Below are 26,990 nucleotides of genomic sequence, written 5' to 3'. Positions count from 1 at the left end.
TCAACTCATTTGCATTATCAGCCCTGCTTCCATAATAATAAAAATGCAATTAAGAAACTAAAATAGAGCTCTGTGCAATAAAAACAGCTGTAACGAGAAACAAATGGCCTCGATTAAAGAAGCAGGAGGAAATATTGAGCTCACGTCTAATTTTGAAGTTAAATTAAAATATTGTGTCTGTATTTTTGCAGCTGATTATTTCACATGTTTTTTTTATTTCCATCTATGTATTTACGGATATTTGAGTTAGTTTTGAACAATTTTGCTCTCCATATAGGGAGACCTATGGCCATGCATCACGAACTTCAACCGCCAGGATGTGAGCCTGAGCCTCTGATGGGGAAAGACCACACATACACACACACGGGAGTTTCAGCTTGCAGCGGTGACGCACTGTGAGCTCACTGTGCCAGCTCAGTGTATGTCGTTTTTTTCACACTCAGAGGAGAGAGAGAGAGAGAGAGAGAGAGAGAGAGAGAGAGAGAGAGAGAGAGAGAGAGAAGGGAATCTCGTTTATACCGGCTTTGTGGTTTTCCTCTCTAGAGCAGTTTCTTTATTTTATCACACCTTCCAACTCAGTCCTTTCCAACCGCTGATGATGCTCGTCTCTGAACACTGATTTCGACTCATTCAATTCACCAAACCGGTAAGTCCGAAAACTTTTTCTTCTAAACCTCGTAGTAACAATGGGACTGGCTGGCTAACGCCGGTACTTTGCTCATTGCCGGCTCGCGTGGGGCTTTTCTTGCCGCAAAACCTTCCCAACCGTAATGCCCACTTTTACGCACGGCGGTAATATGACATAGGCCTATTCATATGTTCTCTGGGGCATCATATGGCACATGTTGATACCTCTGATCCTTAGGGACGTAACAAAAAGTCTGTGCTCTTTGTTTCAATTGGTTTTTCTACGTCTCAAGCCAGCTACGTTTTTTAATGAACACATTCAATAAGTAAGCTGTGTGTGTCTGACTGAGCAAGCTTTGTTGCAGTTAACTTTATTTATCTGCTTTTGTTGTTGCGTAATGTTATAGCGACTAAAAGATAGCATTTGCATTAAGGTTTACGAGCCCAGGTTTTTATATATATATATATGCTATTCTTATAAAGTTAAGCCAATACCCATGGTTAACTCTAGAATAACTACTACCAACTAATGACAGTGAACTCATGCTTGACGCACTGCCATGATGAATAGCCTACGTGATGACCTCACTGGTAGTACGATCCTCCTCCTTTCTTTTTAATGGAGTCCAGGCTTCTTTTTTCTTCTTCTCCATCATACATCCTTTAAATCTTGTATTGAGAAATGAATGATAAATTAATATTTCATGAGAGAAAACACTAAGCCTAGCTGATTAATTCAAGCCAATTAAAATATGCTTGACAACAAAATAATACCGTAAAAGCATTTGCATGAAAATGTACAGAAAAAGAAACTGTATAGGTGCCAAAGTATGAATAAACAGCATTACTATTAACATGCTCTTCTCTCACAAACTCTGTTACACTTTACGCCTGTTCATCAGAAGTCATGTCCCATATGACACCATATGGGTTTGGCAGGATATACTGCCGCTGTAGGAGCCCCATCACTCTGTGCAGTGAAGCGAGCTACATACACACACTTACACAAAAGCCAAGATGAGGCTTCCTTTGTATGGGACCAAATTCCTGCATGCTTGTATCAATATGAGGCTTTCTTTCACACACAACTCTGTGCACACATGGACGCACACTTCCATCAGAAAAGGGCCACGTGCAGCTTCGTCATTGTGGCGTTTATAAAGAGGGATTTTACAAGATTGACAAAGTTTATTCATCTTGTCACGGTAGAGGTGACGAGGGTTTTCGATGCAGCAATTTAGCATTTTGAATATCTGATATCTGATATCACCCTTTTGTTTTTATTGTTACATAAGGGGACAGACCTCCTGTTTCCTGTCAAGTACTTTCCTCCCTTCTTGTGGGGACAAGAGCATGTACAGCAGGGCTATTCAATTAGTTTTGAATGGGGGCTGGTTGGTGGAAATGATCCAAAATGAGGGGCCAGAAAAAAATGCCTCTTTATTTTATCAAATAGAGTTCACCAGCTTATCAAAAAAAATCCCTATTTGATTAACATAGGCTCCCTGTTGTTTAAGTGTTTAACAATATTATCAGTTCAGGAAAACACAACAGGTTAACTCTTCAACAGCTTATCAAAATACATAGAAATAAATGTACTCTAAGTGCAACAGCTGATCAAAATACAGGTAGGCCTAGGTTTACTAAGAGTGCAATAGCTTATCAAAAAACATAGAAATAAATGTAGGCTACTCTAAGTGCAACACCTTACAGTGTTTCCCCCCCAAAATATGTTTGTCAAGGGGTCTCTGCGCCGCGGCGAAAATTTTGGCTGTATTTTGCTCAAAGATGCCAATGCACAGTACAGAAATAAACAACTGCTTATTTGAATACAAAAGAACTACAGACACTGACTTTACAGTTGTGCAATTTTGTTTGCTATGTGAAGGTACACATTTTGTGCAAACATGCAAAGTTCTACTGGTGCAATATTATGCAGACACACTAAATACAAATAATGGACCATACACTTACACTGTGGTACAATCGCGCCCGCAAAGCTGCATACACAGAGCAGCTGATAGAGAAACGCCTTCGCATATTCCTTCGCGGGCCGCCTATTGAATAGCCCTGATGTACAGTATGTGCGTCTGGATATCTACAATGTGATCAGTGAGGTTGGGGAGATGTTATAATCTATCCATCCTCAGGGCTTCTCTTGGTTTGTATGACTTTAAAGGGTTGTACTTTATTTTCTTGAAAGAACAATCAGGGATGATTGACTATTCATCATAGTCACATAAGTATATTGGTCTTACCTGAAGATTACTAAGGTTTTCACCATTCCAAATAAATGTGAGAGGACAATCTTGAAACAATTATAACCCCCATTGCACGATCCAGCCCATCCGACATTTATCGTACACTGAATGTTATCATAGTTGTGGGCAGGCGGGATGAGGAAGGTCAAAGAAAGGAGAAGAATAGACTAAAGGAAGATGGAGTGAGAAAAACAGAGAGACAGTAAGGGAGAGAGAGAGAGGCACAAGAGACGATTACAGGAAGATACAAAATGTGTATGTTGCTGTTTCGGAGCTGTGACAAAAATAACATGTAGGGATTATCAGTGTAACTTAATAGAGAGACATGATGCAACTCTATTTGAGCATATGAGTATGGCTAGGTCATATGAGTATGGCTAGGTCGGAGACACGGCAGGGCTTTAATTAAGCCCTCAATCCTGTCATCTGTCCGTCCATTCGCTCGACCAGAGTGGTTTGGGAACGCCTCCAGACGGTCTTCCGTCCCTGTGCATACCGGGCGCCCCAATGTCAGCCAGACAATCCCGTGCCAAGGAAATTCCCACTGCACCGACTGCAGATCCCCATCCAAGCTGGCTCAGCACTCTGCACGCGCAGAATACTGGCCAAGGATTGGATAATTATAGAGGGCTCTGATGTGGTGAACCCTTTGTTCGCTCTACTTGTTCCTTAGGCAGAGATAGTCCGACACACGTCCTTTTGGTAAGCACGCACGGAGAGAGTTTAACTTGGTGTTGAGTGATTTATTAAACAATAACTCTGGTTGACTTTCCAGGAAATAATAAACATAAAAACTCCAAACAATGTCACTGATTTGCGGCCAAAACAGGGTTCTTACTATACAAAAAAATACTTTTCAATGTGAAATAATATGAAGTAATGTGGTAACGCGATCAAAAAACTGTTGGCTCACTGCCTTCCAACCCTGAACAAAAGCAAAATCCCTCCCCTATATGAGGGCCTCCAATAGGCTCAAGGTAGAGCACGACACCCCAGGTGACACAAAATACTAATCACCACATTGCATAATATACATATGAATATACATTTGATTAATATTTCATACACTTTGTAATTCGTAAATCATAATTTAAGCCATAAACTAAAAATGTATTTACTTAAATATAATAAACACAAAAAAACTCTAAATGCCTCCAACAGGCAACTAGACACAAAAACCTGAAAAAAACATTGGAGTGAGCATCCAGAAAATGCTTGCTTACTGACACATGGAGATGCTTGGAGTATACGTGTTCACACACATTAGATATTTATTCTAGTTACAGTATTAATGGAAGAAGCAGGATTTGATGGAAAGCACTATCCAAAATGTATATCATTACGCCACGCCTTCTCCTTTTGGAAAGCAGACTTCCCTCAGGAGAGCGCCATGTCCCTTATTTGTATCTATCTGCTTATCTGCTTCATTCCCATGATATTACAGGGAACAAAGCAAACTGCAAGTCATACTGCAGAGGGTTTCCGTCGTCCGAATTCATTGTTTTGAAAGTCAGGACGTGGGAAAGAGTCACTTCCCGGATTTTTTCAGCTCCTTTGTAACTTAAGTTCACAAAATTCACGGTCTCAGATTTAATCCCCAGCTTTTATATTGACGTGTGAATTGTGGTTTGCTAGAACAAAAACTGTCTTTATAATAAAAACTACAGAAGTGAATGATAATTTACTCCTTGTCTGGTACCAAATGACACTAGAACAGAAAAAATAAACTTCAATTTTGAATTCAAGTAGTGAAGTACATTCTAAAGACTGCAACCTTTTTCAAAGAACATAACACTGACATTCATGTATTTGTATGTGTTCTTCACCTTGACTGGCTGTTTAGTCACATTACATTAGACTGGATTAATCTCACCCTGCTAGGCTCCAGTTCATGCCCTTTCCACCTTCAGTCCCTTCCATCTGCCCTGTTGCTCCCTCACTGCACTGTTTAATGACAAGGTCTTAAAATATAAGTTTCAAGAAGAGAGGGAACAGAGACTGCAGAAGTTTGTTAACCGAAGGGCCGGCTCTGGGGGAGGAAAGAAGAATCTGTGTGGCAAACCATAATCTGCTATCTGAACTCGCCAGTAACCAATCGCTTGCTTTTAGTCGCCAGAGCAAATCACACAGCAACATGTCTGTGTCGAACTCTTTGTGACAAGACACATTTGAATGACATGCCGAGTTTCAAAACAACCGCTGAGTAATTAAGATGTAGCCAACAAAGTTGGAAATTGAACCTCTGGTCTGTTTCAGCACTTTTATAGAGTAATTGAATACATCTCCAAACAGGGCACATTTAGATCATCAGATCCATAAATATATATATGGATACGAGCGTGCGTGTCTGTGGTTGGGTTTGAATGTTTGGGGCACACTGCAAGGTTGAAAAATCATGCTTTCTTGCTTATCTTGTGCTGTAGGGACAGTTTACTTTATGTAAAGTTCATACAGTACACTGAGTACACATATGGAGCTGTTTAACATGTTTAACATTCCCAGAGCTCTGGTTAAGATCCCCTCACTCTGGCCTCCACCTAGCCCAGAGGGGAAGGTTTCTCATTGGATTCACTCACCAAGCGTTAAAGTCACAGTTTTACATTTTTATAATGCACTTACTTGCTTTCCTGACACTAGATGGATGAGCAGGGTGACACCACTACAGTCTCATATCTGTCTGTTCCATATGAGGATAGGGCCAGCACCACTGCAGCTCACTAATTAACACGTTTGATCTCATTAGTTAAAATGTCGGTTTACGTTGCAGTGCAGGGGGCAGTGACTTTCTGGAGTCACTGCTAGTTGCCAGGTGATTTCACCTATCTGTCAAGGATAGCTTTTTATGGATTAAACGAGCAAGATGTGACAAGGTATTTATTGAGCTTCAGAGGGGCTGCCGGCTGGGAGGACTTTGTTACCTTTTCAGGGCTCCACTACTCGAGTCCCCCTGCTTGAGGGTTTATGTTAGCAAATCGAACCAGCAACTGTCTCCTAATCTCACTTTCGGCCAGAAAGGGATGACATGGGGCGCCTTTAGCTCAGTTGGTAGGGCGTCCCCCCCCATGGGCCTCGGCCAGCAGCGGACCCGGGTTCGATTCCAGCCTGCGGTCGTTCTCTGCATGTCACTCCCCTCTCTGCCCCATTTCAACTCTGTCTCTACACTATCAATAAAGCATAAAAATGCCAAAAAAAAATATCTTAGAGAAAAAAAGAAGAAAGGGATGACATTTATTTCCCCAAATCTTTGCCAAATTGTTCCTTTTAAGGCACTATTCTTCAAGGTTTACATCTTTCTGCCATGCTGTCAAAGGCTGCATTTCCCTTTTTTGTCACTTCAGGAGACAACGAGAAGAACCAAGACTTGGAATAGGAGATCTGTAATTTAGCATTGAATCAAACTGTTCTTTTCAATTTTTGCCATTTCATTAAACAATGGAGAGCAGTTGTATGCATACAATCTGCCCATACAGAGGACAAAAATCATGTTTTCTTTGCCTGAGCTCATCTTTCGAACAACTAGAGATTAGAGAAGAGTGGATTCTTCCACTGACTAAAACAGTAATTAAGTAAATCCTCCGTATTTGTTCAGCGAATAGAGATCACATGTTGAAAGTGTTGTTTTCTACAGAGCAGCCACATGTTTGTGTATGTCTATGTGTGTGTGGGTGGGTGTTTGTGTGTAAAAATGAGAATTGTTCTATTAGAATGTGCTTGTTTGTTAGCTTGTTTGGGAAGAGGTACGGTTGCATAGGGTTGCAAATTTTAATTGCAGGTGTTGGAACATAAGGAGTTGATTTTCATGCACAGTTAATGATGCTGTTGACGTAAGGGAAAATACAAGACTCTTCGAAAAACACCCACTCTCACACACATTTTGCCAACTCAGATTGCCTCCTGTTCTACTTTTGTTCCCTTAAACCATGAAAATAAAAAAAGACCTTGGATTATATTAGGGTCCTTGGGTAAACAGAGGGGTTGGCTTCTGGTTGGTTGAAATATTATTAAAGAAGTGTCCTTGAAAAACTTAACCTTTTGTAGGCTTATTTTGTATTGATGCAGACATTAAAGTCTAAATTAGTGAAAGACAAAATGGTCTTACTTACTCACTTCCAAAGTTTCAAGGTAATTCCTTAAAATTCCTGCAAAACAGGACTAAATGACATCTAAAAAGCACCACTGATAAAATGCAGGCATAGTCATACTTGCATGTCTTCCATGTATTTCATTTAGCTTGAGATGGACAGACATAGTGGTTAGAAAGCAATTTTAGTGAACCTAAAGTAAAAGTGAGTTTATGACATACAGTACCAGATGGTAACATGTGGCATCAGTTTCTATGAACAAAAACAATGCTTTTGTTTCACCCAAGTTTCCTTTGAAATTAGGACAGTGTTGTCACCCTGGTGCATTGTGGGATCTCTGGTTGCTGCAATGGTATTACTCTGACGGTATCACAGAGCTGTTAAACAAGTGGATCACCTCGCTGTCTCTTCATCTCTATTTTCTCCGGTCAAGGCCGGCCAGAGCGAGGCCTGTGATGTTTCTGCTGTCCAATGACGGCTGACATACCGTCAACCCAAGGAAAGAAAGGAGTAATGACGTACACAAAGAGAGAAACGCATCCGCAGACGTATGATGAGATTTCGACACCTGCCAAGTTATGAGATACACTCCTCTATAATGAGACATTGTCCGAGCACCAACGTAGATAGTGTCAGAGTAAATCAGCCTTTCGTTTGCTCCTAATGGGCACTTCCATTAAGTCAAACAGAGGGTATGGTTGTCCTGATCGCGTCGTTGTCATACATGTGCACATTATCTCTCGGTCCACAAAATGTCTGATGGATAAAGGAGTGTAATTACCATAAAGCCCTTTTGTTGCTGGTGCAGTTCTTCTCTATTGTATTTCACTCCATGGGCCGGAAGATAATTCTCATGTTCGTCCCTAGAGGTTTTTCCCGAGCCAGCGGCCATGCTACGTGACCCAATGGGCTTATATGGTAGCCATTATGATGTGGGATCTAAGTGATTGTCTTTTTCTGTCAATCATCACTTCACAATGAAGAGGGAAATACACTTCTACTTCTGAGACGCTATTGAAAGGCCAGACAGTCTCACCAGTCATTTTTGTAGCACCAGAGGAGCATTGCTAAATCTCAGAAAATCATATAAAGTCTCTAACCTCACTGCAATCCCATGTGATGATCATGTATCACCAAATTGTCTTTGTCTTGTGGTTAGAACTCTTCAAGAGTTAAGAAAAACAAACCTGTTTTAAGCTTGGTGACAATGCAGTTCTGAGATAATACTGTAATGGATCTTTAAAGAGGTTTATGAGCCAGACAAAGACAAAGAAGGATTTCTCAACCTGAGGAGGAGCAAGTAATCCTTCAAATGATCTGTCCCAGACTGCTAGTTCTGGCAAACAACTGCTGCTACCATACTCAATATTACAAACTTAAATCAGTACAACAGTATGTTGAGTACAACACCTATCAATTACCCTAACCTCCCGTAGAACTCATTGAACCAGATTGCATACTATTCTATTTAACCTTAACCAAGTAAAAATACTTGATCAGAGTTCAGAAAAGGTTTACATTGTGTTCTTCGATGACTTTGTCCAAGTATTTACTTGGAAGTAGACCTTTTTGCTAAATAGAAACATAATTAAGCAGCCTCAGATTCCAAGTTTTCCTAAGAACTGAAGTTTAATGTCACTACTGATATTCTCCTGTGTTCTGTGAGGTCAGTGTAAATTTAGCTTAAAGGTGAGTTCAATACACCTTCATATTCCAACCGGTGAAGTAGGCCTTTAAGAGGACAGACCCTTAGCCACTAGAAATAAACAATGACATATTTTCTCTTCATACAATACATCTGGGTTCCCTTACTGAGCTAGGTCAACACCTATTGAGTTGTTTTTTTTCTTCTTCACAAAATGGAGTGCGTGGAAACCAAATGAAATTAAATGTGGGTGGGGCTGCTACAAAAAAAGCGCAAATGCCTTAATCCCAATGACATTAAAAAGATCGCAACTTCATTTAAAACTAATTCAGCCTCACTAGGAGTTGGCCTACCAACATTTGCTGAAATAATAAAGTGAAGAAAAGCTATTTTAAGATGTCCTGTTAGGTTAGATTCTACTAAATAAATAATTGTTTATTTTTTAAACAAAGTTGACCTAAAGCAAGCATTCCAGCTAAGCTATCCTAAAACCATCTTGATCTACACAGACATAAAGCAAACCGGAGGTCGTTTTGTTGTGATCGTTATTTGTTCACAGTGGTATATTTGGTCTACCAGCTTTAAATATGTCAGATCGGTCACATTACGGTGCATTTTTGTCTCACTTAAATACATTGTGGTCCTCGCTCATTGCTAAGGCTGCTTGGTCACCTCACACTGAAAGGCCAGAAAGAGTTCAACTCATTTTAGCGTTTCATAATTTTTGGAACCTTCTTTCCTTCCTTCCTACCTTCCTTCTGCCGCTGCATGACATCAAGGAGACAGAAAAAGCTTGTTCAACGCATTAACTGCAACTTCGCTCCTCGCCCCCAAAACCCACCACAGGATGGAATAACATCCATGTTTTGGTCATGACTTTGCCATTACTTATTTATTATGTCTATTTTTAGTTCCCCCTGAACAAAACAGAAAATGTGACTGGTCATCTGATGTTGTCACGACTTGTTATTTGAATGTGTCAAACAACAGCACTGAGGTTTTTCGGCTAATTACTGTTTTACAGTTTGGGAAAAGTCAACACACTTTTTCCTTTCCTTGAAAGTGTTATTGAATTTCTATCCTGACGCATGTCTTGCGTGGGTAGAAAGAACATGTGGAAGAGGGGTATGAGAGTTCAAGGTTGGGGCACCAAAGTTATGGCAGGCGGACAAAGAACTCCAATTTCCTTTCTTAGGGATGAAGGAATGTCTCAGAATAAAAAGGTATTACCATTTTTTATTGCATCTGTGTTCAAAATCAGAGACAAAAACCACCATGATAATCACTCAGAACCAGATATAGATTACACTTTCAGAGGTCTTCCTCAGAAAGGTATTTGGCTTTACACAACTGATTCTGATTTAGTTTTGTGATTTGGCCATGATGTCCGAGAAAAGGCCTTTTAGACATTCCAAGAAAGGACAATGATTAAGTTATATGCTGCTGTAAAGTTATAGACTGTGGTGAATGGAGGCGGATGAAAAATCGGTGGTGAAATACTAGACAAACCTCTGTCGATTTCTTCATTACCAAACATCTTTGCATTGACTGGAGTCTTAGTGTTACAAAAGTGATCCAGTAAAGAATGACTTCGGAACAACTTGATGACACGCAATACAAAAAAACTACTTTTAGCAGATGCTTTTGAGTTCCATGCTCGAATACAAAGCCTTCTCCAAACTGTTTGAATGTGAACACGGCCTGATCACCACACGATAAATCAATTTCTCCTCGCTCTGATGGAGTTTAAGTACAGTTGTTTCAGTGACTGCACTTCTGGAGGTCAAGAGAGTTTCTCTGTGGATGAAAAAACTGATTTCTTCAACCCCTCTAACCCGGGCCAATTTGTTACTTGACACGTTCCCCGAAAAGAAGTTCTTAATTGTGGGTCCCATTTTTGTTTTGCTCTCTCTATCATTGTCGTTTTATTGATCATTTTTGCCCCTTTTAATTTTAGTTGTGTGTGTGTGTGTGTGTGTGTGTGTGTGTGTGTGTGTGTGTGTGCGTGCGTGCGTGTGTGTGTGTGCGTGTGTGTGTGTGTGTGAGACATATAATTAGCCTCTTGCTCTGGTCTGTATAGCATTTTAACAAATGCTTCTAAATATAACATGCTATCAGGACTCAAGTTTTAGCAATCTCACTCCCTGCCACTTTCTCTTCTTTTCATCCCTCCCTCCATCCATCTTGTCGTCCTCTGCGGTTCTATAGACTCTTGCCCTTCAGCCCTGTGTTGTTTTTTTCAAACTAGTGGTATTTCTATCCTTGCTTTATCTTTCTCTTCCTCCCTTAAATTATGCGTTTGCAGCCTTTCATTGGCATGAAGACCAAAATCATGAAGTCGTTAAATTTTTTTTATTTCCTTGTTAATATAAGTCACGTTTTGTCACCTGCGTGAAGAAGTTTAAGTTAATATACGTCTTCAAAGGTGAAGAGGTACATTAAAGTGGCCTGCCTCACAGCTCACACATACAACACGCACACACTCACACACGCACCCACTCACACGCACACACGCACACACACACACACACACACACACACACACACACACACACACACACACACACACACACACACACACACACACACACACACACACACACACACACACACACACACTCTGTTTTAGCTGTGATATAAGGGGCATGTCTTACGGACGTCAGAGGTGTGTCTGTGGTCAAAGTGACACTATAAGACACAGGCAGGTATGAGCCCTCCATTCAGCTGCACAGACTTGTGCGAGTTTTGTCTCTTCATTTTTTTCCCGGGTCATTTTAGCATAATGTCCGTCTCACAGTGATATCTTTTATAGAATTTCAATTTTTTTTCGTCTCAATTTTCTAGTTGTATAGTCCAGCAGGAATTTTTGAGTAAGCTGCACCAAATTTTGGTTTTTATCAAGAGTTGTTTGTTTTTTGGACAGCTGTTCGAAGTTAGAGAACATCTGGGTTTGGTCCTAACTCAGCATTTGCAGCAGCATACACAGCATCCTTGCTGAGTTGCCACAGCAACCCTTTCAGTCAGCTGCAAGTCTGGGGTATGTAAGCTCTGTCTTTCTCCTCTCTCTCCCATTCACTCCTTCTGTGTTCTGCTCTTTCTTTGGTTTCACTATCTTCACCTTCATCATCTTTATGTTCCTCTACTTCTTTGCTTTTGGATTATACTTGTATCTATACTGACTCCATTGCTGTCACTCAGTTTTCAAAATGTTACTCCATCCTTTTAAAATCATTCGGTTCTTTCTTCTCTCTTCCTCCTGTATTTTAGCTTTGGTCACTGGCTGTTTTACAAGCCTTTGTGGCCAACCAGTCTATCATTCTCACCTCCTTGGAGAAATGTACCAGCAATAGTCAGTCCTGTAATTGTCGCAACAAATGGGAGCCTAGATCACAGCAAATTTCGTGCAACAAACTTCTCTTGTTTTATTTTGTCAGTTGTTTAAATTAACAGGCTTTGTTAAAAAAGTATTATTTATTTTGTATTATTCTAGATAGCTGGTCTTGGAAATGCATTCATTTCTCAAATGTATTCTTGGCTGCAATTGACGTGTAACACTCTAGGTCTGATTAGGTTCAAGCAGATTTTAGCATTCAGGTTAAAATTCAGAACAGCATGAACAGGATGAATTTTACCTCCGCCCTGTGATACTTCAGCACATTTGCAGTCACGGGAATTGAACCTTAACCCTCTTTAAAGTTGGTTTGGTGGCCACTGTGCTGACCCCTTACTCTTGTAATGTTACAATATCACATAGGTTCAATCTAGTCATCATGTATCAATATGATTTCAGCTTGTGATTTAATGTTTGCTTTCATTTATTCCCAATATCATTAAGAAACACTGTAACACAAAGCAGTTAAATGTGCACTACTGTATATAACTTTGGTTGTGTCAGAGAAGTAAACATTGTCTAAGGTCTATACTCATAACTGAATAAACAAACCTTCCTCATAGGAAAATGTGATCCCTGGAACACTGTTTGAAGTTAGAAAGCTTCCTGAAAAGTGACTGTTTCACTGTTGTTGTTTACAGCAGCAGGGCCCACAGTTTGGTTTACAAACATATTCTAGTCTTAACTTTGGTCCCAGGTTCCTCAAAGTAATTCAGTTTTGATTTATGATGGTAGAATTATTCAATACTAATAAGTACATAGTACATAGTACATAGAAATCCCCCTCTTCTGAAACTGCATAGTGCACCTTTAAACCATTTTAACCGCTTTACTTATGTCAGCTTTGATCACATTTATCCCTAAAGACTCACCTTAATGTAAGGAATTACTCATCCCGTGTGCAGCTAGTGTCAGGTGTGGAGAAAGTCATTATGTGTTGGCAAAAGATTGTGTTGCAGCTTCAATAAGGGCTTGAAATGAACATGTGAGAACCTACAGCTACAAAAATAGCATCAGAAAAGCCCTGGCTCATTCACTCCTGTCCCACAAAAATAACCTGATTTAATTTAAATGTTATTTATGGCATTTACCACTGCTCCTTACCCCCTGTCTCTCCGGCCACTTTGCGATAAGTCACAGAAAATGACTCATGTTTTTTTACGTCATGTGAGCGTTATGTGGTTTTGAGTGTGCATGCTAAGGTTCTGTATGTGTGTGTCTTTGGGACATAATGAAAAAGTTTGGCTTGTGATGCCGTCAATATATAAACAGAATATCCGAGTGAGTGTGTGTGTGTTTTTTGAAATGTGATTAACCCCCTTTTCCCATTTTCTGACCTGTATCTGTCTCCTCTATCTTTCAGATCATATGAACATAGAAGAATACATTGAAGAAGATGAGGAACCACCTTTGCTGCTCAGCTCTTGTCCTCCTCACGGTAAATATATGCATGTGTGTGCGTTTGTGGTTATTTGTGTAAATATAGCTGGTCAGCATTTTTCAAGGGTGCACGTATGTAGCTCTTTACATCTGACATTCAGTTTGTCTTGTTATAGACCGTGTGGCATGCACATGAGGATTTACTGCAAATCCCCCCTCTGACTCATGAGCTTCTGTGTGTGTGTGTGTGTGTGTGTGTGTGTGTGCGTGTGTGTGTGTGTGTGTGTGTGTGTGTGTGTGTGTGTGTGTGTGTGTGTGTGTGTGTTTGTGTGTGTTTGTGTGTGTGTGTGTGTGTTTGTGTGTGTGTGTGTTTCCCAGGTGTTTGGCTGTGGTGGGACTGCAGCAGTGCTGTGTCGGTGGTGGGAAAGGTGTGAGTGTCTGCAATGCCCTGCGGCCCAGGAGCCTTCCAAGGTGAGACTACAAACTGAAATAAAATAATTAATAACTTAAACCTGCTTTCAGGGACATTTTCAGGAAAATATATCTATTGTACTCTATTTGAGCCCATACTATAAAGTGCATTTGTGGTCTTTCTAGTACATTTTCTGTCCCCTAAGAAACTATAAATTTTCACCCCATATTCCAAATGTATAGGGACCGCTGTGTTTCGTTTTGAGTTAATTTGCAGTTAGACCAAATTAATTACAATACCTACATGTTTTGAGTGATTTACTGTAGACAAAAAGTGTATTCCCATCAAACAACTACATCTACACAATGAATGCAACTCCTCTTCCATTTAAAATTATGTTTAGAGTCATACATAACATGCATCATAAATCAAGTGTTTATGATGATGATAGACATGCATGACATGGCTTTATTATTCGTGTCATGTCATTTTTTTCTTTTGTTGCCAGTTGTATTTCTGAATTTGTTGTAGATCACATGCTGTTACTCATACAACAAAACTTTAATTCATAACTTAAACATTTAGATTTTTCCTTTCTTAAACAGTCTGTGAAGCTATTCTTCAATATGAAAGTATAAAGAAGACATCATTGTTTTAATTACAGTAAGCCCAGAGACAGGAGTTAAAAGATTAAAAGCTGTCTGTTTTTTTGCGAACCACTTTGACATCATATACTGTAAGTGTTACACTCTAGACAAACAGCAGAAGCAGAAGGATGCTTCTCCTTTCTGAGTTTAGAAGTGTGTTCTTTCTTGCCAGGCTTGTGGGCAGATCCAAACTTGGACTGAGGTGGTACGATGTCGATCGTGCCCGACTGGAAGCTTTTCAGATGCATTTGACTCTGAACTTTGCCGCCCACGCGCATCCTGCGAGGTTCTTGGCCGTGAGGTTACAACCCCTGGCACTGCCACGTCCGATGCTGTCTGTGGAGTGTGTCTGCCTGGGTAAGGAATGACCGTTGTCCCTCACTATATGTATCCTATCTGTCTTCAACCTACATGTCTAGCTTGTTAATCCAGCTACAGGTATAAAACTGCAGGACTGACTTCAAAATGCTTTCGGGTGTCGTGAAAACAAGACACACACACACACACACACACACACACACACACACACACACACACACACACACACACACACACACACACACACACACACACACACACACACACACACACACACCTCTTTTTTCTAAATATATTTCTCTCCTTTCTTTTTACCATTTGCAGGTTTCACTCCGCTGCCACTGGCGAAGTTTCCAGCCAGAGTCCCTGCGTGAAAAGTAAGTGTGTGTCTTAGAAAATGTGTTGCAACTTAAAATGCTGCTTATCCATCATCCAAGATCCAACTGATTCATTCTATGGAGATAACGCCACGTGTCTGCTGCTCTTATACCCGTCTATTCTTCTTCTTCTTCTCCTTCTTCTTTTGCGGCAGCATTGTTGCATGTCAGAATGGTGCGCACAGTGGGCAAAGGTCCATCGGGCGGTGCAGGAGGGCCGGTCAATGGCACGGCGGTACGCAGTGCTGAGGAGAAGACGGCAGAGTACGCTGTGTTTGCTCTGGTGCCCATCTTCTGTGTGATGGGCCTGCTGGGCATCCTCATCTGCAACATACTGAAGAAGAAGGGATACCGCTGCACTGCTGACAAGGAGGCAGGAGATGAGGAGACTGCCACGCCACAGAAAGAAGGTGAGAAGCTCTTTTTATTATAGGGATTATAGCATACTAGCGTTTACGTCACTGTATTAAGGGCAAAGCCAGGCCAAACTCAAAGGGCAGTGTCTCTGTGTGCAGCCACAGTCTATGTGTCTCTGTGATGTGATGGAGACTTTTTTTTTTATCTCTATGAACTTTGACTTTGCAGGGGTCACGACATGTCATGCATGCTCTGCAGTGTGTTCCTAAGCCTGCGCTGTGATTCTTGTCATTTTCTCATTTGCAAAAGGGGGAAAAAAAGTATTCCCATCAACTCACTCACCCTACTGAGGTCAGAGAGAAGCCGACTTGAGTAGACACAGAAAGAGGAATGGAGATATAGCAGGTGGAAGGCAGAGGGAAAAGGATAGACAGAGGGGTGGGGATGGTAATAGTCGTAAGAGTGATAGATATCAACACATGAAAAACTAAAGCGAGAGAAAGATAGAGAGACAAAGACAGACACAGAGGGATCAAGCAATTATAAAGGTGTTACCTGTTTTCTGCGGCTTGCACAGTGACAGAGTAATATGAGTGCCATTTATTCCTGTCCTTTGTTATAGTATGTAGTCATAGACCTGGAGTATTTTGACCCAAATGGAAATCTCCTTTTTTTCTCTTTTTAAGTTCAGCCATTTGTTCATGTGAGGGCACAACTCACTTGTGGCTGTTTTAACACCTGGTTAGAACTCCATGAAGAAGAAAATACCATCTATACTTTCTGTATTATAGATATCCCTATCCATACTTCCTTTATGCGTCCATTGTACTTGATGTACTGACTGTACTGGTTCTCAGGCTTGTATACAAGGTAAAGCCCTCATGTCACTTGGATGATGTTAGTATTGTTCAGAACAGCTTTTTAACACTGTGGGACAGGACATATAATGAAGGGTGAACTTCCTGGTACCATTTCCACACAGAGGAAATTGGAGTTTGATAAACTGTGTCTGAGTATTTTCAATTCATCGAACATTGCAAACTTTGCTATTGTGTTCCTGTGGTTGCCTCAGGCAACAAGTGGACATAGTTAGAAGTTTAAAGTAACATTTCCTTTGCAAGCTGTTGGGAAATGCACTTTTTTGTTTTCTTGCAGAGAGTTTGAGGAGGAGCGTGAAACCACTTACCAGTTCATATCAGTTTATTAAATATGCAGCTGCAACCAGCCGGCAGTTAGCTTAGCTTAGCACAAAGACTGGTTACAAACTATGACTTTAAACAGCCATTGACTTGCAGAGGATCCATAAAGAGCTCATCAAGTTTAATAACTAATACATTACACTTTCAAGTCGTATTTTAGTAACTATTCCTTATGCCTCACTCCATATAACTATCAGTGTGTAAAGTGATGTGTAACTTCTAGTGCACACAGCTAAGTTTATTACAGGTATTATTACACTCTGACTGCAAACATGACTGGCACTTACTGTCATTCAGTGCACCAGCATAAACAGGCTTAGCTGGCTTTTCCCTCACTCGCCTGATGGTGCGAGGCTCAGAGGAAAGCTGCACGACATCCACTTGGCCATATGTAGCGTCACAGCGTCAAAGCACAGCTGCCACCTCAACATAACGAGGGTCTCCCCTAAATGATCTTTTGAGCATAAATAAAGGTTGAATGAATGAATGAATGAATGAATAGTTGGAGCTGGCCTCCAAGGAAAATCTAGCCTAAAAGTTAAATGCATGGCAAATAAACATAAAACATGGCATACATCCCATCTCTTCTGATATAGTACGTATCCTTTCACGAAGAAAGACAAGGTCACACTAACAGTTATTTCCGTCAATGGATCTCTGACTTTTGCTTTTGCGGCCGTTGCCTTCGCCCCCTCCTCTCCGAGGGCTTTATTGTGAAACTTAAGACACCCCTGTACCCAAAGGGGAAACTCCCTGAACCGCCCTCCTCCCACGAGCTTATGCTCTCCATTCATCCTATTTCTTGGCTCCCTGACACCCGCTCTACTTCTCGTCTGAACATGACACTGTCCAGCCATCTCTCCATCTCTCCTTTCCCAGCCAAAATCAATAATTCAATCAGATCCCCACCTCATGGTTTATGTCTCCTCTTTCTTTCTTTCTCCCCTTTACTCTCCTGTTCTCATTCCTTTCTGGAGTTGTTGTCTGTCCTCTTTTCTTCTGCTGCTCTGTCCATTTCTTAGAGCGTGTTGAGGTCTTCCATGGTAACGCTTTAAGGTTGATTATGTGTGCTACCCTATAGGAAACTTAATGGGATTTTATCAGTGATAAAGTTGTCAGTCAAGGGGATAATACGGTTTTATTTGGATGTAGGTGTTGTTACGTCCTGATGTGGATCAGGGAGTAACTATGGAGTACAACAGTAACAGATGATCACTGTTACATAAGCTAAGTCTGTAGGAGGAAATTAAACAGTTATGTTAAGCAGAATAGAAAGCTAAATGAACTGTTAAAACACAAACAAGCGCAAGTCTCAGGTTCTCCTCCTGCTTTTATACTTCTCACTGATTGACCACACCTGTGTGTGATTGAATGACTCAACACACTCTCCTCCTGCACAACTTTTGGGAGAGATGATGCAATTGTTCAGTGATGGTTTGAGTGAGGTACACAAAAGAAAAAAAAAGAGGGGAGGATAATCCAAAGTTAGTAAAGACGATAGAAAGTGGATAATGTAAGGAAGTAAAAGTCTGGAGGTAAAAAGGATCAGAGGGCAGTATAGGAGGCTTTGGATGCCGCTTCGCAAAAATTTAAATTCTCTCCCTCTTTCCATCTTTTATTATCATTTAACTACTACCCATGTTGCGGTGCGCAGTCCGTCTGTATGCTGCGGTCCTGTTTGGACTAGAGGATTAGTGTTAAACTCAGGGGGGGGGGGGGCTAAGCCTAGCTCGGCACGGGTCAAACTTGCATAACTGCAAACAGGGAAAAGTTTGACTCATCTGGGAGTGCAGTGGCAGGAGAGCTGGAGGAGAGAGACAGGAAGGGCAAAGGGAGTCGACTTGAGTGAGTCTGGGCCACAAGGGGAGAGTCAAAGTTAGTGTTCAGTTGCCGGAGTTTCAGTTTCCACCATGTTAGCTCCACTGGGGCGTTGCTTTTAAAAGTTGGAGGTCATTCAACATTGTGTTTCTAAAACTGAAGAAACTCATTTGAACACAAAGCGATGGGCCTTTGACTGTGGCTGACACTGAAACATTAAACACATGGGCTGGACTTTGTTGAAGGTATCAATGGAAGCCAATGAGTACCACACCGAGAAATGGATGCCGGTATCCTCGCATAGCAACAGCCACTGTGGAAACAGAGCTATTGTTATGGCCTAACAACAGCCTGACACCGCTTATGCAAGAAAGACAGAAATGCGCACACACACACACACACACACACACAAATGCAACTATACAGTCACATTTTGCGCCATAGCACACGGATACACAGTCACCTGGCTTTCATCGGGTACAGCATGCACGCATCTGTAAGCGCGCGCAACACACACACACACACACACACACACACACACACACACACACACACACACACACACACACACACACATAGCCCTGTGTGCTTCAGTAGTGCTGAATGGAACGTGATCGCTGAGTGAGCTATTCTGGACCGCCCCTTTTCTCTCTCTCATTCTCATCTCTGCTGCCTCACTGTGCTGTGCTATTATGGGAGAGTTGGGGGAGTTGCCATGGAGGTACATCTATTCTTTGCTAGTCAGTCATCCACATCCATCCTTATCAGCACCACCATGCAATAGGGCACAATGTCCCAGCAGTGACATGCACTCTGTGAACTGAAGCTGTTGTAACGGAGATATACGTTCATCAGTTGATATGGATCTTTTTATATTTAACGAATAGCCCTAAAAGAATGAAGTTATTGTTTAAGTTAATTTAAGTTAATTCATTTAGGTCTTTATTTTAACATATATATTCCAGAGGCTTTCTTCTGGGCTTTTAACTGCATTTAATCATTTTCATCAGAAGATACAGTAAACTTTCCAGTTATCATGTAAGTGGTTTAGTGTCATCATGTTACCTAAATATGATGTCCAGACAATCATTTTTACAATACACAAAAATGTGGCACAATATGATCCATCTATCTATGATATTAAATTGAAAGCACTTTTTAATGAATGCTGTTATTATGATGATGCTATGTCCTGTATATCTGTCAATATACTAAATCCAGAATCTACGATGTTTTAAATTGTAAATATTACTGTATTAATGCAATATACAGTATAAAGAAAACATGTCCCTGTAATTTTCTCTGCCCATGTCGTTTTTCTTCTTGTTTTAGGTAACAGTTGTCCCTACATATCTGACGACCTGAATGAAGACACCATCAGTGTCCTGGTTCGCCTCATCACTGAGAAGAAAGGTATGTGTATAGGAGCAACAGTGATATGATATCACTCACATGCTAGCAGTCACAGCCATTTCAGTCGAGGTGAATGCTTCCAATTTGGTGTTTACATACCACAAAAATTACTGGCAGTTGGCTTAAAATAAAAGTCACACTCCTTTCCAATCATTCACCAGTAAGCACAAAGATGAACGTTATTTATAAACTTAAAATATTTCCTGTTTGATGATAATTTTCTACAATATTGACAAAACAAAAGATGGAGTCATTGACTTGTCACTGTAGTCAACATTTTTGACTGGGTCTCATCTGATGTTTCAGAAAATGCTGCTGCATTGGAGGAACTGCTGCTGGAGTACGAGAGCAAACAGTTGGCCATGAGCAAAGGCTCGTCAATCAAGTAAGAGGCAACACACACACACACACACACACACACACACACACACACACACACACACACACACACACACACACACACACACACACACACAATCAACATATAGTTACCATGTTTCCCAAGGTCAATCTAAACACAGGGGCAAGGAAACTTTGGGAGAGAGGAAGGCAATTAAACATTCTGGAAGGAGGCTCCTGGCAAGAAGCTGTAATAAAATACTTTTATGTGTTTGTGTGTGTGTGTGTGTGTGTGTGTGTGTGTGTGTGTGTGTGTGTGTGTGTGTGTGTGTGTGTGTGTGTGTGTGTGTGTGTGTGTGTGCGCGCATTTGGCAGGATTTCAGGCAGAGAGATAAAAACCTTTCCAAAAGTTATATAGTTTCTTTTTAGAGATGGAAGCAGAAAGCTCTTTGGACAGATGTGGTATACTCACTGCTGTATTATGGGTGTTAATCAAATTAAATTCAGTCTCAGTTCTTGTTTGTCCCCCATACCACTGAATTTGATTCATGTCAGCAAACACAGGGTAAATAACATGCTTGTGCTATATTTTAAAATGTGCTTATGTTGTATTGTTCAATATAACAAGCACACACACACATATATATATATATATATATATATATATATATATATATATATATATATATATAATTTAATAGTGTATTGCCATGCCACCTGCAACTTATTCTATATTTGTACTTTTCCATCAAAGCAAAAATAATTGTAAAATGTTAGAAAACAATTTCTTTGTAATTTGGTACTCTCACATGGTGTGTATCTCTCACACATAGCTTTAAGTGACAGGATTTAAATGACCTAATGTAGTTTCGGTTGGAAATTTGGTTTAATCTGCAGCCATTCAAAGTATTCAGACTGAAATAATAAGTCCAGCGACAGGGGCGGCCCGTGGCATAGGTGATATGTGTTTATTTTTTTTTTAATGAACATCAGTCCTCTGGCGCTTGCCGCTCCCTTGGCGAATGCAGATTGTCGCTCGACACCTTTTAATGGGACACGTGGGATCAAAGTCTACAGCACTGTGTTTCGACAGCTCCATATACTATGAGCATCCACAGGTGAATACATTGCAGTATCATTGGTCATCTTTATACTCCCTCTATTTTTTGTTGCTGCACTGACCCATCATCTCCAACAGAATAACTTGAGTTCATTTGATCTCACAATATTACATGATGGTAATTGGATCCAATGCACTCCAGTATATGTATGCCACGTCTATGCGTCATGGAGCATCAGTCAGTGGGCCTCCACTCAATGGGCCGCTTTTACATGTGACCTTCAGATTCTAGAACATTCTTTCTCTCTCTCACACACACACACACACACACAATATACAGACAGAAATCTGGAAAGCTTTCAGATCCTGTGTATGTGTGTGTGTAGTGGGAGCTTTTGGGGTCACTAGAGGTCAGCCACTATAGCTAGTATAACACAGGGAAACACAGCTGCATTCATCTCTTTTGCATTTGCTTTTCTCTGCACAAGAGGACAATGGGGAGACAAAAGCAATGAGCTCTGGCAAGCGTGCTCATTAAAATGTTGAACCTGAATATTAAATTTTTAATTTATGTTCCACGCTGAACATAAGCAAAGGGAAAGGCAGTTTTTGGACAGTGCTGGAGCTCTTTCTTAAAGGACTTACCGTACTGATTTCATACTGTATACTGAATGGACATTAGTCAAGTCAAAGTTTATTTATAAAGCACATTTGAAAACAACCTCAGTTGACCAAAGTGCTGTACAGGCTCAAAACACAACACCAAACAACATATAAGATTCATGAAAATCAAAACACATTTAAAACACAATAAACAGGAGCATAAAAGTGTTGAAATGTCAAGCTCAACCTACAAAAGCCAGTGCAAAGATTCAACATTACAGGAAAGTCACCAATATGAGGTTGAAATTTCACTTGATAATCTGTCATTTTCACTCATTTTCCTTTTATTCATACGTTAAGAAGCTTTTAAATGTATGTTTTTCAACATTTGAATTCACAGGGGAAACTAAATTGAATATAAAAAAAATGCCATCAAATTCTTTAAAAAAAAATTGAAAAAACTGATCAGTTGTTGTCTCCCTCCCTCGCACAGGTTCCCGATGCTGCCTCCGTTCCGCTCCCTGCCCAGACTGTGCCCCCACCAGTCCCACCTGCACACCATCTCCGGCCTGTCCGGTCTGGCCCCCAAACACGGCTACCGCTGCTCCCGCTGCGCCCAGAAGAAATGGCCACCCGTCTTCATCCCTCCACTGGAGTCCTTCAAAGATCCCTTGAAGCACCCCGGGAACTTCACCATCCTGGACCAGCAGAAGAGACCTCTGCTGGGAGGGATGTTTGTAGACACCCGCTGCACTCCAGCTGCTGCTGTGCCAAATACTGTGCAGGCAAGACAAGTGGAAGGGAGCGAAGGAGTGAAGGAGAAGAAGAAGGAGGGAGAGCTGACAGTGTTGTCTGTGGGGAGGTGAGAGGCGTGCGTCCACATTGTTTCATTAAGATTAAGGTTGTACACACACACACACACAAAGCTCATGATTATTTTAGAAAAATGTGATGCATTGTTGTAGATAAATGTATGTAGCCAAAACATATTAAAAATCAATAGGTTCAGCTATATCAGTTATAATAATCTGCTTATATAATAATAATTTAACTCTGACACAGGCCAACCTGCTTTTTTATACTTTATGTTTTTGTCTGTACTTTTGCTTTGGAGCACAGAGCTTTTTATATATTAGGTATTGCTGCTTTTAACTTGATCTACTTACTTACCTCAAAGATCAGAATACCTTTTCCACCACTGACACAAACAAACACATTTATTTAAACACATTCTAGTTAAGTTTTATAGACCAACCTAGAACCATCTGTAAACTGTCCAGGAAGAACTGACTTGTAAGAATAATATAAACCCTCAAAGTACCAAGAGAGAATTATACAAAATGGAAATAACTAAAAATGAGGCTCACTCACAGAGAAGTCATAATTTCATGATTGGCATGTTTTTTCTGAATGTAACAGTGAATATATCTTGTGCTCAAACCGACAGATTTCAAGTCGCTCAGATCCAAGAGTCTGTCACCGTGGAGCCCAAGACATCGTCCCAGGAGCACCGAAACTCTTTGTTTGGTGGCAAAACCTTCTACCCCGCTTCCTTTACTGGCATCAGGAGGTACAAGCTGGCAACACACACACACCAAATATTTGTTTGCAATGGCAATGATTTGGGAAATAAACTCCTTTTTTTCCCTTTCTTGTTGACACTTGAGCCAAAACTATCTGAATCCGCATTAGAACAGCAATCATTCATGTGGCCCTCTGGCCTCGAAATCCAGACCTGCCGCTGGCAATTAAAATTTGCTCAGCTTACAGGTCTGGTCACCAACCATTGGAGCTTATTAGCTATGTCGGAAAATTTGGATCTGGTATTGGCAGCTGTAACCGGACGACGACAGTGCTGCACATGCGCAGATGTGGGTCTTGATTTCCAGGCTAGTGGACCTGTCTATTGTCGGTTGCATTCATCATGTCCTACACGTCCCTTATAACGAGATAAGTGTGCTTTGAAACAACTCCTTGACATTTTGACTCCCTATTTCAGGTGAAAAGACAGGACTGACAGTGTACCATGATACTACCTCGCTAGAAGGTGACCTCGCCATTCGCTGATGACTTCACAGTTGCCGGGTAGGGGTGCTTCAAGACGACTGACACCCAGCAACCTTAAGAAGCACCTGCTCCTGGAGCTGAAGTCCATTCTATTCCTTGGATAAGAGGATCATAATAACTCTATTTATTATCGCATGAACAAATATATTGTATTTTAACAGCTGCATCAAACTTACCATCAGAAGTTCACCTCGAATAACAATTGCTTCTCTGTCCCAATCCAAAGAGACAGTGTTGTTGAATACAAGGGGCAGAATGGAGTGGATAACTTTTGTGAGAACATATCGTCGACACGTGACACTAAAATGAAGGATAAGCGGGGGAAGAATTTTTGATCATACACCATGTATGTAAAAAAGGGGGTGAAAGACACAAAGGCTTCAAACAGTACATGCAGACAGACACATCTACATGTACTACCTGTACTCGTTGCTCCTGTGCCCATATAATACATGCACAGTATTTTTCCTGTGCACAAAGTGAGGACAAAACACTGTGTAAACATTACTGACAAGAAAAATGCGAAACTCACCCTCAAGTGTGTACATCAGTACAGCATGTGGGTACAGCACTATAGTAAGTATTATAAATAAAATAAAAGTATACAATTTAATATAGGCTGCATATTTTCTTTAATATTTTTTAAGTTAATTGATAGCTCAACTGTTTCTGCTCAGCGAGTTCAGATTTTAGACCTTGAAGATGTGGAATGTAGTCTTTAACAGAAGAAGTTTTATTACCTAACCTTTAAGAGTACGATACACATTCATTCAGTAATACACACAGACCCAGAGTCTGCAAAAATGACTGTACCATTCAAACTCTTCAGGGGCCAAATATGTTCTCACAGTGGCTCCCAATACTTTCTTTTACGACACTGCACCCCAAAGGCAGTTACAGGCTGCAATTGTCATTTGGGTCCTGGGGTGAAGAAGTAGATAATCCTTTTATAGAATCGGACATGTAAATGAATGTACATAATGTAAATACGGGAGGGTATCAGAACAGAACATACCTGGCTTTTATAATATTTGCTGGTGGGGTGGGAAAACACCTCAACCAATGAGCGACATTTTAATCCAATCAAAAACAGGTGAACTCATAAACGCTGAGCTGCCGTTTATAAAATGATATATAAATACATCCTTACCATTTCAGTGCAACATTTCTGTAACGGCTGGACAGAAATTTTATCTTTTTTCAAGATAAAATATAATTTCCAAGCAAAATATAGACCTAGTTCTATTTTTATACCAGGTGGAATAAACCCTCTTAAACTGGTACGCAGAGACAGTACCAGTTTAAGAGGGTTTATTTAGAAGGAATCTGGGGATTTGGGCCGGGCTCCGGAGTGGGCTGGCAGGCATAGGAGTCCAGGGGGAAGTGCCAAGGGGAGAATCCGGGGAGACGAGCAGAGGCAGGCAAGAGCAGGCGGGTCCAGGGAGGGAGAGCTGGCTGGGGAGAGCTGGCTGACGAGGGCTGGAGCTGGTGGCAGGAGTCAGGCTGGGAGACTGTGGCAAAAAAGAACAGAATTAGCAACAAGCTAAATGCAGGCGGAATTACAAACGGTCTAGGTGGCTGGAGAGTTACTGACTGGGTAACAGAGGTTGCGTTCCGAATCGCATACTCTTTCTTTTTTCTATTCTACATACTACATCCGACGATAAAAATAATCTAGTTAAGATGCAGTAGGCATACTATTGGGACATAATTTACTCTCTTATTTCATCATAACATTGCGCCTTGATCTTGCCTCTTGCTTTTACATCCGTCGCATCCCTGTTTGTTTTCATATGGAGGCTTTGTCGATGTTACGTCACTTCACGTGCGCACTGGATTGTGGGTCAGAATCGACCAAATAGGATGCACTTTTCAACACTAACAATCTTGGCCGCATGAAGTAGGACATCCGGGTAGTTCTAACCATCCTAAATCTGGCCATAAGAATCGGGACATCCTAAATCTTTTTTCTACATACTATATAGTAGAAAGTATGCGATTCGGAACGCAACCAGAGTTTACAATCTGGCAGTGTCTGGAAGGTTGAACCGGGTATAAGTAGAGCAGTAGATTAGTAGATTGGTGGCAGCTGTGGATGAAGGGTGCCTGGCTCCTGCACACCTGACTCCAACCCTGCAATCAGACAAGGGAAAGGGGAGAACAAAACCACAAAGGGCTTGAGGCCCAGGCAAGATCGTAACAATTTCAATGTTTTTCTTTTCTTTTTCCCCCACACACACACACTTACAGTCCACTTAGCCGGATTCAAGTTATGCAATATCCATAGCAGTTTGAGAAACCACTCACATATTTATTGTTTTAATAGTTTAATGAAATAGACCAACCAGTGGCTGCAGAGGATTAGTTTTTGAGACGCCTCAAAGTAATGCAGCTCGATTGGCTTCACTTTACACCCTCATGGCTTATAAAGAGTGTGCTGTAATCATAGGTTTCCCAGCAACTCCTTTTCACATGATCTTATGATGTTGTTACAAGGAATATGACAACATATCTGGAGGACTGGATATTTATTGGATGCAGCACTTAAATGTTTCCATTTGATCTGTTTTTACAACTATTCTTACTATGATGAGGGCGGATTTATTACATGTTTCCAAGCTGAAGCGTTACTGGTCGGAAAGGAAGGATTAAAAAAAAGAAACATTCATTTCATCAAGTTTGTAGATTTTGCATTCATAATATTGCATTTTTCTGTATGATGTTTTTACTCTCGAAATAAAGAAGAGGTGTATTTTAAATGCTTTGTCTTGTTTAGCTGTACTTGCTGGCAACATACACTAATGTGGCTTTTTTCAGTTTGTCTGCTGTTGTCTGTGAATGTGTGAGGCAGACGTGTGTGAGAGATCTTCTGGTGAACTATAAAGAGTGAAGAAGTTATTTAAAACTAATTTACTTTCAGAATGCCTTATTTCTTCAATGGTATCGCCCCCTAGTGGTAGTCTGATACTATCACATATCATCAGATATAATAAA

General features: G+C 40.8%; 1 protein-coding gene across 1 annotated transcript; it reads left to right on the top strand.

Annotated features, from left to right (window-relative positions):
• The first annotated feature begins 508 nt into the window (after positions 1 to 508).
• Positions 509 to 26,724, top strand: relt (RELT TNF receptor). Its single transcript, XM_080025111.1, has 11 exons — positions 509 to 646; positions 13,370 to 13,444; positions 13,765 to 13,857; positions 14,618 to 14,802; positions 15,088 to 15,140; positions 15,296 to 15,550; positions 19,847 to 19,927; positions 20,234 to 20,312; positions 22,423 to 22,791; positions 23,377 to 23,499; positions 23,929 to 26,724. The coding sequence occupies exons 2-11, from the start codon at positions 13,403 to 13,405 to the stop codon at positions 23,930 to 23,932; spliced, it is 1,284 nt and encodes a 427-aa protein (XP_079881237.1). The 5' UTR covers positions 509 to 646; positions 13,370 to 13,402; the 3' UTR covers positions 23,933 to 26,724.
• The last annotated feature ends 266 nt before the right edge of the window (positions 26,725 to 26,990 follow it).

This window comes from Ammodytes marinus, assembly GCF_949987685.1.
Source record: "Ammodytes marinus genome assembly, chromosome: 3".
Classification (NCBI taxonomy): Eukaryota; Metazoa; Chordata; class Actinopteri; order Uranoscopiformes; family Ammodytidae; genus Ammodytes; species Ammodytes marinus.
The sequence above is the reverse complement of the archived record's forward strand: the minus strand, read 5'-3'. Positions and strand labels throughout refer to the sequence as shown.

Coding starts and splice junctions, on each gene's coding strand:
- relt (XM_080025111.1), top strand. CDS start 13,403: ATGAGGAACCACCTTTGCTGCTCAGCTCTTGTCCTCCTCACG. Junction 15,551..19,846: donor TGCCACGCCACAGAAAGAAG/GTGAGAAGCTCT, acceptor TTCTTGTTTTAG/GTAACAGTTGTCCCTACATA. Junction 22,792..23,376: donor ACAGTGTTGTCTGTGGGGAG/GTGAGAGGCGTG, acceptor TCAAACCGACAG/ATTTCAAGTCGCTCAGATCC.